The sequence below is a fragment of the Anthonomus grandis genome, chromosome 16 (genome assembly GCF_022605725.1).
Source record: "Anthonomus grandis grandis chromosome 16, icAntGran1.3, whole genome shotgun sequence".
NCBI lineage: Eukaryota > Metazoa > Arthropoda > Insecta > Coleoptera > Curculionidae > Anthonomus > Anthonomus grandis.
The window spans coordinates 7,143,955-7,163,217 of NC_065561.1; the positions used below are offsets into that span (position 1 = coordinate 7,143,955).

Here is a 19,263-nt window from a genome sequence, read left to right on the forward strand (position 1 = left end):
TTCCACCCAAGTTGTTTGGATAGAAATTCTGATGCCATAAAAATGGGAGGCTACAAAATTTTATGCTCAGAAAAATGTCAAATAAATTTTAATGAAAATGAGAATGAAAAGAAGTCTTACGAGCAGAAGATTCATGAATTATTGACTGAACTAAAAGAAAAGGATAGGCATATAGAAAGAATGAGACGAAACAGTTTGGTGTTTGAAGATGAAGTGTCAGAGGCCGAAAAGAAGTTTTCTTTTTCCCTAGATAATCTACACAAACTTAATGATGAACTTAAAATCGAATTAACAAATTTAAAAACTAAAGAATGTGAGTTACTGTCACTATTAAAAGTATGTGATGAGGAAAAAATAAATTTCAATATAAAAATCAATGAGTTAAATACCTTAAATAAAAATTTAATTGTAACAATAAAAACATTAGAGAATGAATCTGCAACCTATAAGACGCAAATAAATATGTTACAAATGGAAGTTAATGATTTAACCAAGATGAATAAGAATATGATCCAGTCAATAAAGGTGTTGGAAGTTGAAAAAGATACTTGCTATTCCGATATTTGTGCATTAAAGGAACAGCAAAACATATCTAAATTCGTTAATATAAATTATCCAACACAGTTGCCATGTAGGCCAAATTCACCCGTTGATAATCGACCTAGGCTTCTTTTTGTGGGTGGAAACTGTAGTAGAGTGTTCCTGAAGAAATTGCGTCTGAAGTTTGAAGCTAACTACAAAGTCCAGTGTTTCCTGAAGCCAGGAAGTACAAACAATGAACTGATTTATACTGCATCATCTATGGTTAAGGAATTTACAGAAAATGATATGTTGATTTTAATGTTAAATGGTATTTGCTCATCATTCGATATTTTAAGAAAATTTATACATTTACACAGCAATAGTTTAGTGATGACAAGCCCTTACATGTATCCAAACCATAATGTAATTTATAATAGCAATAAGGCTCTCTATAGAATATTTCACGCAAATAATATTAATCTAAATAGAATTTTAGAGTCTAATCATGCCAGCAACTTTGGATCAGATTTGGCATCATTACTGTATACCCATATTTTAAAACATTTCAAAAGTAGCATTTTATCAAAAAATGTGTCCACAATAAAACCAAGTAATCAATCTGGACCTCTAGATACTGGCTGTGATAGGGATTCTTTTTTATAGATAAATACACAGAAGATGAAGCTCACTCACATTCTATAAATAACATTGAAAATAAGCATGCGAAAAGTTTCAGTAGTTTTATTTTAAATATACAGTCTCTAAGAAATAAAATGGACGAGCTTCATCTTTTACTTGATTCATGTGATTTTCCTGATATTGTATTACTAACTGAGCACTGGTTAAAGCCTAACGAATGTTTCTTAATATCTGATTATATTCCCATATCAATTTTTTGTCGGCAACACTCCATACATGGAGGAACAGCTATTTTAGTTAAACAAACAATTGAAGCTTTTTTCTGTAAAATTAATAAGTATGACAGCTTTCTGTTGGAGAAGGTTTTTGAATTCTCCCTTTGTTTTTGTAAGCGATTTAATTTATATGTTCTTTGTGTTTATAGACCACCCACAGGAGATATTGCTATGTTCCTGGACAAACTTGATTCTCTATTATCCCAATTGTCTCTACACTCCATAGTTATATTGGCTGGTGACTTTAATATTAACTTCACTGATGTAAGCTTGCCATCATATCGTACATCCCTTTTAAGTATATTGGAATCTTATGACTTGAAGATGCATGTTCTTTCACCCACACGTATAACATCCTCATCTGCAACTACTATTGATTATTTGTGTACAAATTTAAATGATGTGTCATGTAGAGTACTCTCATCTGGTATTTCTGACCATGAAGCCATTCTCGCTAGGATTCCATGCAACACTGTATTTCCTTCATCTCATTATATAGGAAGAATTTTCAGCAGAGCAAATTTTAATGCTTTTTCTTCTACTGCAGCTTTGGTTAATTGGAATGCAGTTGAAATGGCTCCTGACCCGTTTACTTTGTTATTTCATGTGCTATGTGACAAGATCAATCAGTGTTTTCCTAAAAAGAGGCTTAAAATGAAAAATAGAAAACCATGGGTCACAGCAGGCCTCAGAACTTCAGCTAAAAACCTCCGTTTTTTGGCTAAGCTGTGCAAGTTTACAACTAATGCAAACATTATTCTTTATCATCAGAAATATCGTAGTCTATATAGAAAGACGATAAAAGCAGCTAAGGTTAAATATTATAGTGACCGCTTGAATATGTCCTCAAATAGGCAGAGAGAATGTTGGTCAATTATAAATGACTTCAGGCATTCTCACAAGAAAGTTTCAGAACCAGAAGTAAGACCAAATAGTTTAAATGATTATTACTGTAATATTCCTCATTTATTGCTCAAGGATGTGAATACTAATATTGATCCTTTGCATTATATTCAACAAGTGTCAGTTCAAAATTCTTTTTTCTTTTATCCTGTTAGCCTTACTGATGTTAGAGATGCAATTAAAAGCTTAAAAAACCATAAATCAGCTGGAGCTGATGGAATATCATCAAAATTACTGCTCCTTTTGCCTGACTCAGCATTGAATGCCTTAGCTTCTGCCATAAACAATTCCTTTCATAATGGCATCTTTCCAGCATGTTTGAAGGAGGCAGTGGTTATCCCTCTTTATAAGGGTGGAGATGTGAGTGAGCCTTGTAATTTTCGTCCAATTTCTATATTATCTACCCTCTCCAAGATAGTTGAAAAACTTGCAAAAATCAGAATTTTATCTTTTTTGCAACATAATTGCATTTTATCTGCAAATCAGTTTGGATTTCAAACGGGAAAAGGGACTCATGACGCTGTTTTCGGCTTTTTGGAGAGTGTCTATGTGTCCTTAAATTCTGGAGAGTCCGCGGCGGCAGTGTTTTGCGATTTATCCAAGGCATTTGATTGTGTAGATCATGGAATACTGCTGTCTAAGCTCAATAATTATGGCTTTAGAGGTGTGGCATTGCAATGGCTGGAATCCTATCTGTCTAATCGTACCCAAAGAGTTACAGTATCTGGATGTTTATCCGATTCCAGATCCCTTAAAACTGGAGTACCTCAGGGTTCAGTGTTAGGACCACTATTATTTTTGCTCTATGTAAATGATTTGGGTTCATTGAAACTGCAGGGCAAAGTGGTTCAGTTTGCTGATGATACCACCATTTTATGGAATCATAGAGATTCTGATGATGTTAGAGCCCAGGTTTTTAAGGATCTTAAGATTTTATCGGAGTGGTGTGCTGCAAACAGGCTTGTATTTAATGTGGGCAAAACCTTTATTATGGGATTTAAGTGTGACGTTCAGGGCCTTATGTTTAGTGAAAACTCCCCCTTGCAAAACAAAGAAAGCTGTAAGTTCCTTGGTATTACCATTGATGGTCGCCTTCGCTTCGAAGATCATATCCTAAATCTTGCATCAAAATTATCCTCTGGATGCTTTGCAGTAAGAATGGCGGGGCATGAGCTGGGAGGGGTAGTTGCACGTTCAGTGTACTTTTCTCTTATTGAGTCCCACCTTCGTTATGGCTTGCCTTTTTGGGGTTTAAGCAACAAGGGATTATTAAACATAATTTTTGTGATTCAAAAAAAGGCAGTTAGATACCTATGTTCTGCTGGGTTAAGAGATTCTTGTAAACCTCTCTTTATATCTCAAAAAATCCTAACTCTTTTTTCTCTTTTTATCTTAGAAACAGCTACTCTTATTCACAAATGTCCTAAACCTCCCTCTAACACTGGTCATATGACTCGCCAGGTTAACGATTTTCCCTTACCAATCCCTACATCCTCCCTCACGAAGAACTCACTTATATACCTCAGCAAAAAAATTTACAACCATGTTCCTCTATGTATCAGACAAATTTTAGAAGTTAAGAGATTCAAAAAGGAATTAAAATCACTTTTATTATCCAGGGCATATTATAGCCTTGACGATTTTTTTAATGATACCTTTTAACCTGTGCTCTGACATCATTTTAGTCTTTTAGTTTTGTTTCCTGTTAAATAATGTAATTTACTTCTTCTAAATTCTGTTTTATTGACAGCTTTACTTATTTTTTAATGAAATTTATCAAAAAGATGCTTTTTTTCTCAATCTGTTTTGTTATGATTAATTTTGGTAATGTGTGTAAATTTTATGGTAAAGTGTTTTAGAAGTTATGTTTGTTTGAAATTTAAAGTGAATTTGGAATTTTTTAGTTTTTAGGATGCTTGTACACAAGATTTTGTTGTCTTACGTAATATAGCACATTTTCTTTCTTTCTTTCTTTCATTGCCAAGAAATCAGCCAGTGATTATTGGTAGCGCGACCGATGCCAGTAGCACATTATCAGCTGGCGAAAGGAGGTAATGGTTGTATCTTGGACGGTCTAATCCGGATACAACCGAACAGCAAAACGTAGAATATATGAAGAAACAATTGTTGATAACCGATTTTAAGTGTTGTTTTAACATTGGGTCAAAACGAAGATGAAGCGTCATTTAAAATTGGCGTTAAGAAATCTTTGTTTAGGGGCCTACTTGATGCAAACCTCTGGCCAGTGGGAACTGCTGTGAAAGAATTTCGTCCGCGACGAAACTTGGGCAATTTTGGGAATGCTACAAATTTTCTGCGCGGCCCAACAGAACGTCCGGGCCTGTAGATGAAGATCTTACCGTTTTCTACCAAAATGTTAGAGGCCTGAAAACTAAACTGAAGGAATTCCTGTATCCTATTCAATCAGAAGATTACAGTATCTTAGCTTTAACTGAAACCTGGTTGGACCCTAAAATTTGTGACTCTGAATTTCTTGACCCCTGCTATGCTGTGTACAGAAAAGACCTAAACCACAACAATAGGTCTAAGAATCGCGGCGGCGGTGTACTCATCGCAGTCAAAAGTCAAGTCATAAAGTCGCATAGGCTAAGCATTTCCAATACCTCTATTGAAGAAGTTTGGATATCTGTGACATTGGCTGATTCACAGGAATGTTGTATAGGCTGTGTATACATTCCTTCTTTTAATTTGTCTACTTACAAACTGCGCTGCGATACCATTACCAAAGCTTTTGACCTTTACAATAAAGTGCTAGTATTTGTTAACTATAATCTGCCTAATATCTTGTGGGCTTATAGTGATGATCAGCATGGTCTCCATCCCAGTAATGTATTTTCTTTAAATCCCTTTCCCAGACCCTCCCCAACCCCTTGCAGGTGGTAGCCGATCCTATTCACGCCGGTAACCAGGCCGGATGCATCGTGGGGGAGGCGACATCGTGCATTGAAAAGTTTCGATTGTGATTGATAATTTAATATAGTGAAAGTGTCGATTCGGGGAACAGGGTACATACCCGACAGTTTTCCTGAATCTCCAAATCGTGCTGGCAAATTGCCTCGTAGCAGAGCCATCAATTAAACAGAACAAGAACAATATATAATAATACTTAATTTATAATTATGAAATTAGGACTATGAAAAAAAAAAGAAAGTAAAATTAGCACTTTATAATTATTTAATAATAATGTGTGTGAAGCTACGTCTCGCTACGTGAAGCTATCTCGTCTTAACAAGTCCTTAAAAGGATCTTAACTGACAAAATAACTGGAAATAAGTCCTTAAAAGGATTTTAACTAACACCACACACTGTTACGAACGAGATCTATGTAAGTTGTCCTTAAATAAAATTAATGAAACCTCCTAGGATATTCTTTTTAGGCATCCTGGTAATAATCCAGCCAGTCGTAATAACGTAAATTCTGATGGGATCTTTCTGGAAAATATTGACTATTGTCTCCTGGAAGAGAGTGACAAACTGAAGGGAAGACCCGGATCTCTTTTGTAGGACCTAACTGTAGTATCGACGACTTAGAGCTACTAGCCCTGATGGTTTTATTTCATATCACTAGTTGGCTGGATTTGGATCTTGTATTTATACCCAGAAATTACCTTGTATTTGTTATATAAAAAAATAAATAATTGTAATATTATTATGGTCTTTTGATTGGTTAAAATAACTCGATTTAATTAGTTTAAATGCAGAGTTTTGTAACATCTCTAAAATCTCAAATCAATTAAAATGTTTATTATTATATTATTAATATTAAAAAGTTGTATCCAAATCCTTTGGGCATTATAGCCCTTTATATCTTTAAATATCTAACAATTCAATAATTATTCACCAAAAAACTTTCTTTTGTAGAGGTTTGCAACCATCTGAAAACGGTTTAGATATTTATTATTAATTACATAAAAAAGTTTCATTCGAATCCTTTGGGAATTTTGGGAGTTAGAGCCTTTTTCATTTCTTTAACATTTGACTTTTTAATTAATTTTCACAACAAAACTTTAGTTTGCTTCAGCCGGTGCTGGTTCATTGGGGTCAAAATAATGCAAAATCTGTTTATCATCTGCATAGGACTGTGAATTTGTGATTACCTGGAATATGTCAAAAAAGTATATAAGACACAAAAGTGGTCCAGTTATAGACCCTTCTGGTACACCAGATATCACCTGTATGAAACAATGTGTGTGAAGCTAGCGTCCGATCGATATCCAGCAACCAAAATCGAGAACGCAGCATATGCCGGTTGCCAGCGACCAATTTATAGTCCGCGCTCCCTGTTATTTAATCAATATAATGCCCGTATCTCCAAAAATTCCCAAGGGATTTTAATAATTTTTTGTCCAGATATTAACAATGAATACCTTAATCGACTGACGATGGTCTCAAACCTCTACAAACTAAGGTTTTGTTGTGAAAATTAATTAAAAAGTCAAATGGTAAAAAAATGAAAAAGGCTCTAACTCCCAAAATTCCCAAAGGATTTGGATAAAACTTTTTTTTATAAAAGATAATAAATATCTAAATTGATTTTAGATGGTTGCAAACCTCTACAAACGAAAGTTTTTTGGTAAAAAATTATTGAATTTTTAGATGTACAAAAAAAATTTAAAAACTATAACTTCCAAAATTCCCAAAGGATTCGAATAAAACTTTTTTACGCAATTAGCAATAAATATTTAAATCGATTTTACATGGTTGCAAATCTCTACAAACGAAAGTTTTTTGGTAAAAAATTATTGAAGTGTTAGATGTAAAAAAATATAAACGGCTATAACTCCCAAAACTCTCAAAGGATTTGAATGAAACTTTTTTACGCAATTAGTAATAAATATTTAAATCGATTTTACATGGTTGCAAGTCGCTACAAACGAAAGTTTTTTGGTAAAAAATTATTGAAGTGTTAGATGTAGAAATATAAACGATTATAACTTCCAAAACTCCCAAAGCATTCGAATGAAACTTTTTTATACATTTAATAATAAATATCTAAATCGTTTTGACATGGTTGCAAACCTCTACAAACAACTTTCCAAACTACCAAAAAACTTTCGTTTGTAGAGATTTGCAACCATGTAAAATCGATTTAAATGTTTATTGCTAATTGCGTAAAAAAGTTTCATTCAAATCCTTTGGGAGTTTTGGAAGTTATAGTCGTTTATATTTTTCTACATCTAACATTTCAATAATTTTTTACCAAAAAACTTTCGTTTGTAGAGATTTGCAACCATGTAAAATCGATTTAAATATTAATTACTAATTGCGTAAAAAAGTTTCATTCAAATCCTTTGGGAGTTTTGGGAGTTATAGCCGTTTATATTTTTTTACATCTAACACTTCAATAATTTTTTACCAAAAAACTTTCGTTTGTAGAGATTTGCAACCATGTAAAATCGATTTAAATATTTATTGCTAATTGCGTAAAAAAGTTTTATTCGAATCCTTTGGGAATTTTGGAAGTTATAGTTTTTAAATTTTTTTTGTACATCTAAAAATTCAATAATTTTTTACCAAAAAACTTTCGTTTGTAGAGGTTTGCAACCATCTAAAATCAATTTAGATATTTATTATCTTTTATAAAAAAAAGTTTTATCCAAATCCCTTGGGAATTTTTGGAGATACGGGCATTATATTGATTAAATAACAGGGAGCGCGGACTATAAATTGGTCGCTGGCAACCGGCATATGCTGCGTTCTCGATTTTGGTTGCTGGATATCGATCGGACGCTAGCTTCACACACATTCGGACATGTGCTAGCTTCACACACATTATGAAACATCATTTGTCATTGTCATACCATTTGAGTTTTGTATACCCCCTCAATATTATTCTATGAGTTTGTTTTTCATTTCAATGAATGCAAGGGTGGGTTGAGTTTGAAATTTGATCACAGGAGTAAAAGTCTCACAGGAATACTTAGTCTTTTTGCATAAGGGACAAGAAATGTGTGACTTTGGGTTTTCTGGGAGCTGCTGCTTATGAATAACCTTAATATGTTTGTTCTTAGCTGAAATGGAAGAAAACATTTTACTGCATAAGTGGCCCATATTTTTGTTGATAGTTTGGTCCTGATTCTGATGGTTTTCAGTAGGGCCGTCCATCTTTACAGCTAAAATCGCTGAATTGGAATTAATACAGCTTTTCAGGTATTATTTTAAAACACTAGAAGCAACAATATGGGCAATATTTCACAAAGAAACAAAGGAAAATTCAGTATAATCGCAATAATAGATCAAATTAGTAGCTTTTTTACGAAAGTAAACAACCAACACAACAAACGCAAAAAAAGCGGGAACATTCGTGTCGTTATTCTTGTCATTTACGTCAAACGACCGAATTTTTCTACGAACATACACGATCACCGGCGGGAATCGGGTGCTTTTTTTAAGGTTTGTTCTCACAGCAGTAAGAAACAAGTTTTCGACAAATACACATGCGCAATAGAGTAAAATGCGTTCGCACAGGAACTTCTGATCGGTTTCAAATCAAAAGTTTGATGTTCTTACACAAATTTCTGATCGTCATCTGATAGTCAGACTTGTTTTCGGATTTATTTCAAGCAAAGTGTCAGAGAATTCGTGTAGCCGATCTTCGGAATATGAACATAACCTCTAAATTGTTGTTTCTATTTTGTCGTTTTGTATAGTCCTTGATATTCGTTTTGAAAATTGTATTTTATATTTTTGGATTAGTGTAAACATAAACATTAAGGAAACAAGTGCTTTTGAATCGTCGGAAGAATGTGATCAGAATTATGTTGATTCCGACACAAACTTTTAAAGAAGATTTAATTGAAGAACGGATAAAGCCCAAAAGTCAAAACTATTTTCATGAAACTGTCTCCCAATTTAATAGAATAGAATTTCTCGAGCATTTTAGAGTAAGTCTTGAAGTAGCAAATAATCACACAATCTTAAACTCTATTAATAATATACAGTTATTTCAAGGTTGTAGTATAATTTTTGTTTTGTTTATGTTTTATTTATTTTCCCATTTCCCACTAGGATAAAAAAGTGAGGTTATTTTTCTTCTCCACTCAACCCGTATTTGATGTTCGCACAGACGGTTTCAAATCGATCAGAAGTTGTAATATTTTACACATGCGCATCAACAATGGTTTGGAAACAGTTTCAAACTTGTAAGAAATTTGCAGTGAGAACAAACCTTTAGTGGCGTCTGTCAAATTTATATCGGGTGGAGATAGCAGGGATTATTGAGGCCAAAAAATACGCTAACGTGTCTCTCAAATGGAAGTAGCGGTTTTGCTTACGAAAGCAAGGTTTTTTTTTAATATTAGTCATACAAAAAACCGTTTTGGTGAAAAAGTGGAGTTAACAGGTTAACACATTTCGTCGACGATATGCGGAGATTTTTAATTTCAACGAATGTTCTGAGCGTGAATGGCTTGAGTACGCACGCATATGCGAAGCTTCTCACCGCATGCGTGTGCAAGCCTGTACGCGTCTTTAGAAAGCTTCACTGCTTAAAGTTTAAACTAAATAGTTGCAATGTTGCATCCAATTTATTGACAGTTGACGTAACTTAACAATTTGACAACGTTGAATTATATGGAATGAGGACTGTCATTTCGCCGGCCCCTGAAAACAAGCCACCGGAAGTGAATTCGTTATGTTGGCAATATGTGAATTTATGACATGCGCTTTGGATGATTGCGCGACCAGCACTTTTGATAAGTCTCGATCTGTCAAAAGTCGGTTTCCATTCCTCCAACTCTGCAGGATACCTAATACATTGTTTTAGTCAATTTTCGGCTACCGATCAGTTTTAATTCAGTTTTTAATCGTAATTTGCGTGAAGTTTTAAACAAATTCCATATATAAAATGAGTTGGCAAGATTACGTAGACAAACAGCTCCTCGCCTCAAGATGTGTTACCAAAGCCGCTATTGCAGGACACGACGGAAATGTGTGGGCGAAATCTGATAATTTCGATGTAAGTAGATATCGGATTTCGAAAAACTACAAATATTTGGCAAATTTTGAGTGAAAATATCTATTTTTAATCCTTTTTACTTCGAAAATATGTCAGTATTAGTCAGGGATTGGGTGTAGTATCTTAATACCCAATATGGGCAGGGCTTAAGTGTTTTTTTTGTTCGGCTTGATTTTGCCGGTATTCCCGAATATTCTGCTACTCTTTTAATAAACATTTATTTACTTATTTGCTTTATTTATGTAGTTCTTTTGGACTTTGCAGCTTTCTCAGTGTTCATTTTGCAAATTTTATGGGGTGTATTTTGCATTACCTGCTCATTCAAAATGGCGGCCTTGGCCATTCAAAAAGCACAATGCACCAGACACAATATAACTCAGCTCAACCAATACAGCCCAACCATCAAAAAATAAAAACCTTTCTTTCTATTATAATAAAGATTTAAGAAATTTTATTCAAGAAAACCTGTTTTTGCCATTACTCATCACTTTGGTCTTAACCTTAAAACTATTTTAAGCACATTTTTCTTTGTTTTCCTGAAGAAGCTTATTTTGACTTTTTTATTGTATATTTCTAATTTTCAAGGTCTGTAACTCTGGTTTACCAAAGTTTATATTCATCATATATCACCAGGGACTCACTACTTGCAATAATCTTTCTGTAAAATAATTTAACCATAAGGTTGTTTACTTGATTATTTTTTTAACTTTTCAAATTTATGTATACAATAACCTTAACACTCTTAACATTTATGGATGCAAGTCCTTAAATGTTCATTAGTCATTAACAAGTACATTTACCCTTGCCCTTGAATTGTTAACTATTTTATAGTTTTATAAATATTACTTGCACAGGTAAAATTTGTTTAGAAAATAGTTTTCTATTGAAGTCAATATAGTTCTTAATTTATTGTTCATATATAATTTAACAGTAAACTATCTGTTGTGTCAGATAAGGAAGATAACAAAAGTTCAGTGTCTTAGCAAAATATTTTTATTTTACAACAATGTTTTATTTGAGTTGAGTTGGTAAGAACATAAAACATTAAATAAAACAACTCTGATAATTTTTGTCTTGAGTTTACTGTTTTATTTGGTCATTTGTTACTACATATATAATAGAAAACAAGTCAGGAGAAAGAAACTGATACATTGTAAGTAACTGATAGTCTTAACTAACTTATTTAAAACAGCAAAAATAATTTAAAAAAACCTTATTACACATTAAATTAAGAAACTACAATAACTACAAAAGTATTAAAAAAGTACAGATGTTGATTAGGCAGTAGTGATTCTCAACATATCACTAATTTCATTGATATCATCCCAAGTAACAATTTAGGTTCTAAAAAGGTTATAAATAACTCCTAGAACCTCTTTATGAAAAATTATTGATTATGTTATTAAGCACAAACAACATTATTTATTAGCCCGCATAACCTCCTGTAGTAAAAAAAGGCCCAGCCTTAAAGAGGTTGTCGTTGCCAATAGGCCTTGGCCAATTTGAAACCAGATCGCATATAACAGAACCTATATAGCTAATAGAAATAACCTTTATCGAACCCGAAGATGCCTAAAAGTAACCTGTGTAGAACCTGAAAGCTTTTATGCCTACCTGTTTACAACCCTTTAGCAAAGTCCTTTTAGACTTTTAGGTGGTTATATAGTTTGGCCTGTTCGCCGGCTTTTGGTATTTCAGATACATATTGAAGTATTAAAATTTTGCTATTTAGTTTTAAATATGGTATTTCAGAGACACCAAAGTATAAAAATCTGACCTTTTAGTTTTAAATATGATACAGCCAGGGTAAAAATAAGACAAAGCCAAAATAAAAAGCAATGGCGACATTTTCAGTAAGTATGACTTTATTTTAGAAAAAAATATATTATACTGGAATAGATGACCAATTTTCATTGCGCACACCAGTTTCTTGAAAAAGTTGGGTGTAATTATTTATTTTATTTATTTATTTATTTATTTATTCATGCCAAAAAGTATAAAGCTTTTACACAAGTCAGTCAAAAATATAACTCCAAATAAAAGTATTAAACTGTAAAATTCATTTTACCTAAGAACAAAAATAAAACACATATAAGCCGAAAAAGTAATGCTTAAAAACACTTAACACTAAAAGTCAAGAGACCCAGCCTATGCAATAGCACTGAAATTTGAGCTCAGGAATTCCTCAAATGAATAAAAAGCATTGGTGACTAAAAAATGTTTTTCCTTTGTCTTATAAACATTAAGAGGCAAATCCTTAACGCAGACCGGCAGGACATTAAAGAACTTAATTCCATAATAAGACACGCCATTACGGGTACGCTCGAGTCTCCTAAATGGTGCCACCAAGGAGCCGCTATTTCTGGTGACATGACTGTGAGTGCTAGCATGAGTCGCAAACCTGGGTAGTTTTCCCTACTTGGTTACAAGGCACAGAAGTATGAAGGCGCTTGGTAAGGTGAGAACTCTCAGAAGCCTGAAGTGGACCCTACAACAATCCCTGTATCCAATCTGCGCAATCACTCGCAGACATCGACGTTGCAATGCAAAAATCCTGGGCATATGTGCTGAATGACCCCAGTTTAGTAAGTTATACGTCATTAGAGAGTGAAAATATCCAAAGTAAGCTGTCCTGAGAGTACCTGCGGAGACAGACCCAGACAAATTGCGAATCAGGAAAGTACACCTTGATAATTTGGTTGACAATTCATCTATGTGACCTTGCCACGTCAAACCACTATCCAATCTAACACCCAGAAAATCCACAGACACACCTAAAGATTGTTGCTGGGAATCAACGTCCCGAAGGGAAAAAATGATATTTTGAGTTTTGGACTCATTTAAGCACAATCTATTGGAAACGGCCCAGTCTCTAAACTGAGAACAAGATTCTTGAGCCTTGAGCGAAATGTTTGCGCAACTCCTATTAGTACACAGGGATGTAGTATCATCAGCATACAAATAGAAAGTGCAATCAGGGTGACAAGTTGGTAGGTCATTAACAAATATAAGAAACAGGATAGGTCCGAAAACGGATCCCTGAGGCACTCCATGCTCAATCGACAAACTCTGAGACCTACATCTCCCAAAACAAACAAACTGACTTCGGTCACTCAAGTAGGACTGTAGCAGTGACAGATTTCTCGAACAAAATTTGTAGTGGTTGAGCTTTTGAAGAAGAATATTATGCTCCACACAATCAAAAGCCCTAGATAAATCGTAAAATGAGGCTTGGGAGTATAGAGCACTTTCAAATCCGTCAAGCACCACATCACACAGGTTCTGGACCGCACCAGTGGTGGAGTGTTTCTTTCTAAACCCATGTTGGTTCACATAAAATAAAGAGTTTTGTTCAAAATACTCCTCTATTTGAGTCTTGAGTAAAGACTCAAAAACTTAACTGTAAAACACAAACTCCTTTGATATCTTTATTTATTTATAATACGGGAAAACCCCATTAACTGTAAATTTTACAAAGCAATAATATTTACATAAACAACTGTCATAATTTAAACCTACTTAAAAAATTAATACTAAAGTCAAAAACACCTGTGCTACATATACTAGAAACAACCTTAATAATTTATATGCAAGAATGTAAATACAAAATTTTATGCACAATTATGAAGTAAGTGACCTCTTTAGATGCATTAAGGAACTTATGTTAAACACATTAATATTCGAATTGTTTAACAAATTCATATACCTATCCATAGGATTAATAATTCCATAGGATGTTCTGTGGAATGGAATGTTAAAGGTTACATTATGGCGCAACCCGTGATGAGGAACATTAAATCGTATGCGACCCTACAGATCAGGGCAATCAATAAGCCTATTAACGATCTTATATATAAAACTAGCACCAGAAATATTATGGCGTTGCGACAGTGTCGGAATAGATAGTTGACTTTCAATATAATAATAGTCATGGTTCTCAATAACAGTTAAAGTTCTATGAGCACAATATCTCAGGAATTTATGTTGAACTCTTTCTAAAGCATCGATATGAATCTGGTGGTATGGAGACCAAACTACAGAGCAGTACTCCAATATAGTTCTTACTAGGGAGCAATAAACCCTTCTTGTTGAAGAGACTGAGAAATTTGAACAGTTTCTCATAACAAACCCTAGCAATTTTGATGCTTTTACAGAAATTGAATTAATATTTTTATTTTTATTTTATTTATTTACGGGCATTACCCATTTTTACAGAAATAGCATAATTTACAATAACAATAATTTATAACCTCAAACAATTTATACTTAGTATTATTTTATATAATTATCATTTGATATTCACAACCCATCACTATCACAGTCATAGAATAAAACAGGATTAATAAATAATGGCAACAGGAGAACTTAAAAAATATACAACAAAAGAACACAATAAAATTAATTAAATTCAGTTTTCACTCCCTTGAACCCAATTATCACCTCCAAAATTGGTTTAAACCAGCACACAATAGTATGAAGTATGAATAGTATGTACACACAATTAAACAGAATAGCAAAAACCCCACAACAATATACAAAGTCACACATGAAAATCCTCAACAAACTTAGCAAAGCGCCTTGGACTTATATTGAAATCTATGTTCAGAGATGCACTATTATTTGCAAGCTTGGCTGATCTAGCAATAAAGCTATTGTACTTGATGTTTGTTCTACAGAAAGGTTGGTAGAAAAGGCTGTTTGACCTTGTATTTCTCGTAGGTACTGCTAGACATATTGAATATAGCAGGTCTGGTGAATCTACAGAAGCAGTCAGAAGGTTATACAAATTTTTTAAATCCCGTTGTTCCCGACGAACAACAAGAGGAGGAAGACAAAACAGCTCATACAGAACCCTGTAATCATAATGGTAGTTGTCAACAGGATCAATTTTGGATTTAAATGCCAGGTATTTCAGCATTCTCCGTTGCACCTGTTCCAACCTGTGAATATAGCAGGCATAATGAGGACTCCAGACTGAGGAGGCATACTCCAACAAAGGTCTGATCAATGTACAGTAGAGCATGCGGATAGCAGGGGTATTTGTAAAATCTCTTGTGCATCTCTTGACAAAACCTATTATTTTAAGGGCTTTTGTTACTATCTCAGATATATGAAAGCTAAATGTAAGAGATGAGTCGAATATGACTCCAAGGTCCCTAATTGTTGTCACATTCGACAAGGGTCTATTGCACAAGGAATATGCGAATGTTGTGGTATTTCTACGCTTGGAGAAGCAAATACTATAGCACTTGGCTGGATTCAAATCCATGCAGTTCTGAACACACCACTCTTCCAGTCTGGAAAGATCTGACTGTAGATTGACACAGTCATTAAGAGAGGAGATAGCTAGAAAACATTTCAGGTCGTCTGCAAAACATAAGAATCTGGAATATTTAAAACATGAGTGGATGTCGTTCATAAAAACATTAAAAAGAAGCGGCCCCAAATGTGATCCTTGAGGAACACCTGAGGGAACGCTTAGCTCATAGGACATGAAGCCATTGACCCTTACAATTTGGGACCTATCTGATAGGTAGCTGCGAAACCATCTCAAGAAATTTCCCCCTACACCCGCGGCTCCAAGCTTACTCAAAAGTATCTCATGATTGACTCTGTCGAACGCCTTCGAAAAGTCGGTATAGATAGTGTGAACCTCGCCACCCCTATCCAAGACGCTCGCCAGATAGTCTGCATAAGTCAATAGATTAAGCTCTGTTGATCTCCTGGTCTTAAAGCCAAACTGCTCTGATATAATGGTAGGACCCAAAAATGATGTAAGATGTTGTGTTACAATTTTCTCGAATAGTTTTGGAATAGCGTTTAAGTTGCACACTGGTCTATAGTTGCTTACGTCGCCCTTGTTTCCTGCTTTATGTATAGGGGTCAAGTAGCTTGTCTTCCAAAAATCAGGGAAGACTCCCAATTCTAATGATTTATTGAATAAAATAAAAAGTGGATGAGACAGAACAAAACTGCATGATTTAAGGATGGAGGGTGGTATGCCATCTGGCCCTGGACCCTTATTGGTGTTCAAGCTGCAAATTTCATTGTATATTGTAGAAATATTTATGTGAAAATTGCTTATGTTGATATTATTGAAGGATAAAGATTCAGGTACAGGGTAGTTTTTGGTTGAATAAACTGTTTTGAAGTAATCAGCAAAGAGATCAGGTAGGGCAGGACCAAGAAGGCAATGCTTATCATTATAGAACATTTCTGAAGGTAGATCATTTCCTAGTCTTCTAGAGTTTACATAAGACCAGAACTTCTTTATGTTACTGTGATCAACTAAATTTCTTTCTGATTCGGAAACATATTGTTCAAAACAGACTTTTGCAAGTAATTTACACTCTGATCTTAAGCTTGAGAAGGTAATATAATCATCTCTGTAACCCGAATCTTTGAAAACTTTATGTGCCTGTTTCTTTGAAATTACCAAATTTTTAAGAGCTGGAGAAAACCACTTTGGAAAGTGCCCGCGAGACACCCGTTTTAAAGGTACAGCAATATGTATAACTGAATAAAGTATATCATAAAAAATATTTAACATAATATCTAGGGAATCCTGTTGAAGTACATAATTCCAATTAACCTGTCCAAGAAGTTCATTAATTAAATAAAAATTTGCTGAATTATAATCATAATAATATTGATTGTTAAATCTACCTGGATGATTAGTATGTCCTCTCGAAACAGTAATGGATGTAAGGAGGGGTGGATGGTAATTGTCCTGTGGAACCAGAGCATCATCAGCTGCCGTGACCTCTGCAGACAAGGTACTCTCACAAAAAATCAGATCCAGTGTATTCCCCAGGTGGTTTGGAATATTATTCAATTGGTATAGATTGTGGAAACTACATAAGTCTGACATCACTTCTATGGACTCGACTTCCAGAGGGCAAGCACCCAGTGCACTGGTCGCTTGAGAACAAAAGTTGTCTGATGACCAAATTGCTTTTGGCAGATTGAAGTCCCCGAACAGTAGTAATGGGCACTCCTGATTCCCAGAGAAAGAATCGATCTCTTGGCTGAGCATGTTGTACTTTTCTGAAGGTGATTTTGGAGGGAAATAAATACAGCCCACTATGAACTTTCCTAGCCCAGAGCCTACACTAACAAATAGCAGTTCAAGGCCTGTTGACAAGTTTATTACAGCACTAGATAGTTCCTTTGAGATCGCCACCAATACTCCACCACCTCTTGAGGAGGTGCTAGATTTTGCACTTCTGTCAGTCCTAAAGACATTGTACTTATCCAAACCAAGCTCTGCATCCGATATATCAGCCGAGAGCCAGGTTTCACTTAGTAAAATTATGGAGTAGCAATTAGAGATAATGTTACTCTGGAGAACTGACAACTTAGTTCTCAATCCTCGAACATTCTGGTAGTAAATATCTAGGTTTTGCTGTCTATGGGATGGTTGCTTTGTTGTAGAAGGCCCGTTTATTAGTTTTTTTTCTTAAAAATGTATGGGGTACCATTACGATACCTAATGGATACATTTTCACCCTGGGCTCTCCGGCTACTAAGCTCAACTGACAATTTCTTTTCAGCATCCCTCTTCTTCATGGTGAGATCAAAGTTCAAGAAAACATTCTTTCCTTTAAGTTTAAAGCGATTTCTGACAAGATTCATGACATCATCTGGTGATTTGAGAGATATCCTTAAAGCCCGAGCCTGATTTGCGTTAGGTTTACCAATCCGAGAAAAGTGTAACACCTCTGGGGGATTTTCAGTGAGATGTTTAAATAGTTCTTCGACCTTTTTCTTGTCCTCACCCTCAAGTAAATTAAAGAGCATTAGATTCTTTGATCTCTTCTGCCGCTCCTGCCATTCCAGGATAACTTCTTCCTCTGGAGCTTGGCTTGTAATTGGTTGTGCAGAACTATTTGAATTATCCTTAGCTGCATTCTTGCAGCAATATGATCAATAAATGTGAGTTTCTCATCAAAAATAACTCCCAAATCCCTAATACATGCAACATAATTCAGTGGCTCATTATTAATGAAGTAATTGGATTGAAACCAGTTGATCCTGCGAGTGAAACTAATAACACAACATTTCTTAACATTTAAATGATGATTGTTTCGTTCACACCAATTATTTAAGTGATCCATATCTGCTTGTAGTAATTCTTGATCCACAATACTACCAACTACCCTCCAAAATTTTAAAATGTCTGCAAACATCAAACACTGACTATAACAATTAACTATATCATTAATAAATAAATGAAATAATAAGGGTGATGTATGCCCTCCCTGAGGGAGACCTGATGTTACGCTGATAGGATCAGAAAGATGTCCACCTACCCTGACCCTTTGAATACGCCCAGTTAAAGAATTTTTAATCCAACTCACAAAATCAACATGAAACCCTACGGAGATCAGTTTTGACAGAAGAATTTGATGATCAATACGATCAAATGCCTTACTAAAATCGGTGTATATAGAATCAATTTGTTTATGATCCTCTAATTTACTCATAAGATCAGATTGGTAACAGATCAAGTTAGTGGCAGTAGACTTATTCTTGCATAACCAAGAAAGTTGATTAGCTATAAGGCTATCAAAAAGTTTAGGTATTGAAGATTGAATGCAAATACTTCTATAATTATCTATGACATCCCGACGGCCAGCTTTAAACAATGGCACAATAAAACTTTCCCTCCAGGCAATTGGAAATGTGGATGTTTGTAAGGAAGCATTAAATAACAAAGATAAAGGAATGGCAAGAGTACATACACATTTCCTCAAGAGAAAATTCGGAATCCCATCTGGGCCTGCAGTAATCTTGTTAGGGAGTGAGCTAATACCTTCAAATATATGTTAAGATCTTAGTAATGTTTAAATTTAAACCATTAGCGGGACCATTTTGCAGCTGATTATTATCAATACCAGGAGAATAAACAGTTTGGAAAAATTCTTTAAACATGTTTGCAATATC

At 34.5% G+C, this 19,263-nt stretch overlaps 1 protein-coding gene across 1 annotated transcript in view; it reads left to right on the top strand.

The window, feature by feature from the left end:
* Positions 1–10,052: 10,052 nt before the first annotated feature.
* Positions 10,053–19,263, top strand: part of LOC126746000 (profilin) — a 29,094-nt gene continuing 19,883 nt past the window's right edge. The window contains exon 1 of the mRNA XM_050454088.1: positions 10,053–10,317. Coding sequence (XP_050310045.1) covers positions 10,207–10,317 — 111 coding nt within the window. The 5' untranslated portion in view covers positions 10,053–10,206. The remainder of the gene's footprint in view (positions 10,318–19,263) is intronic.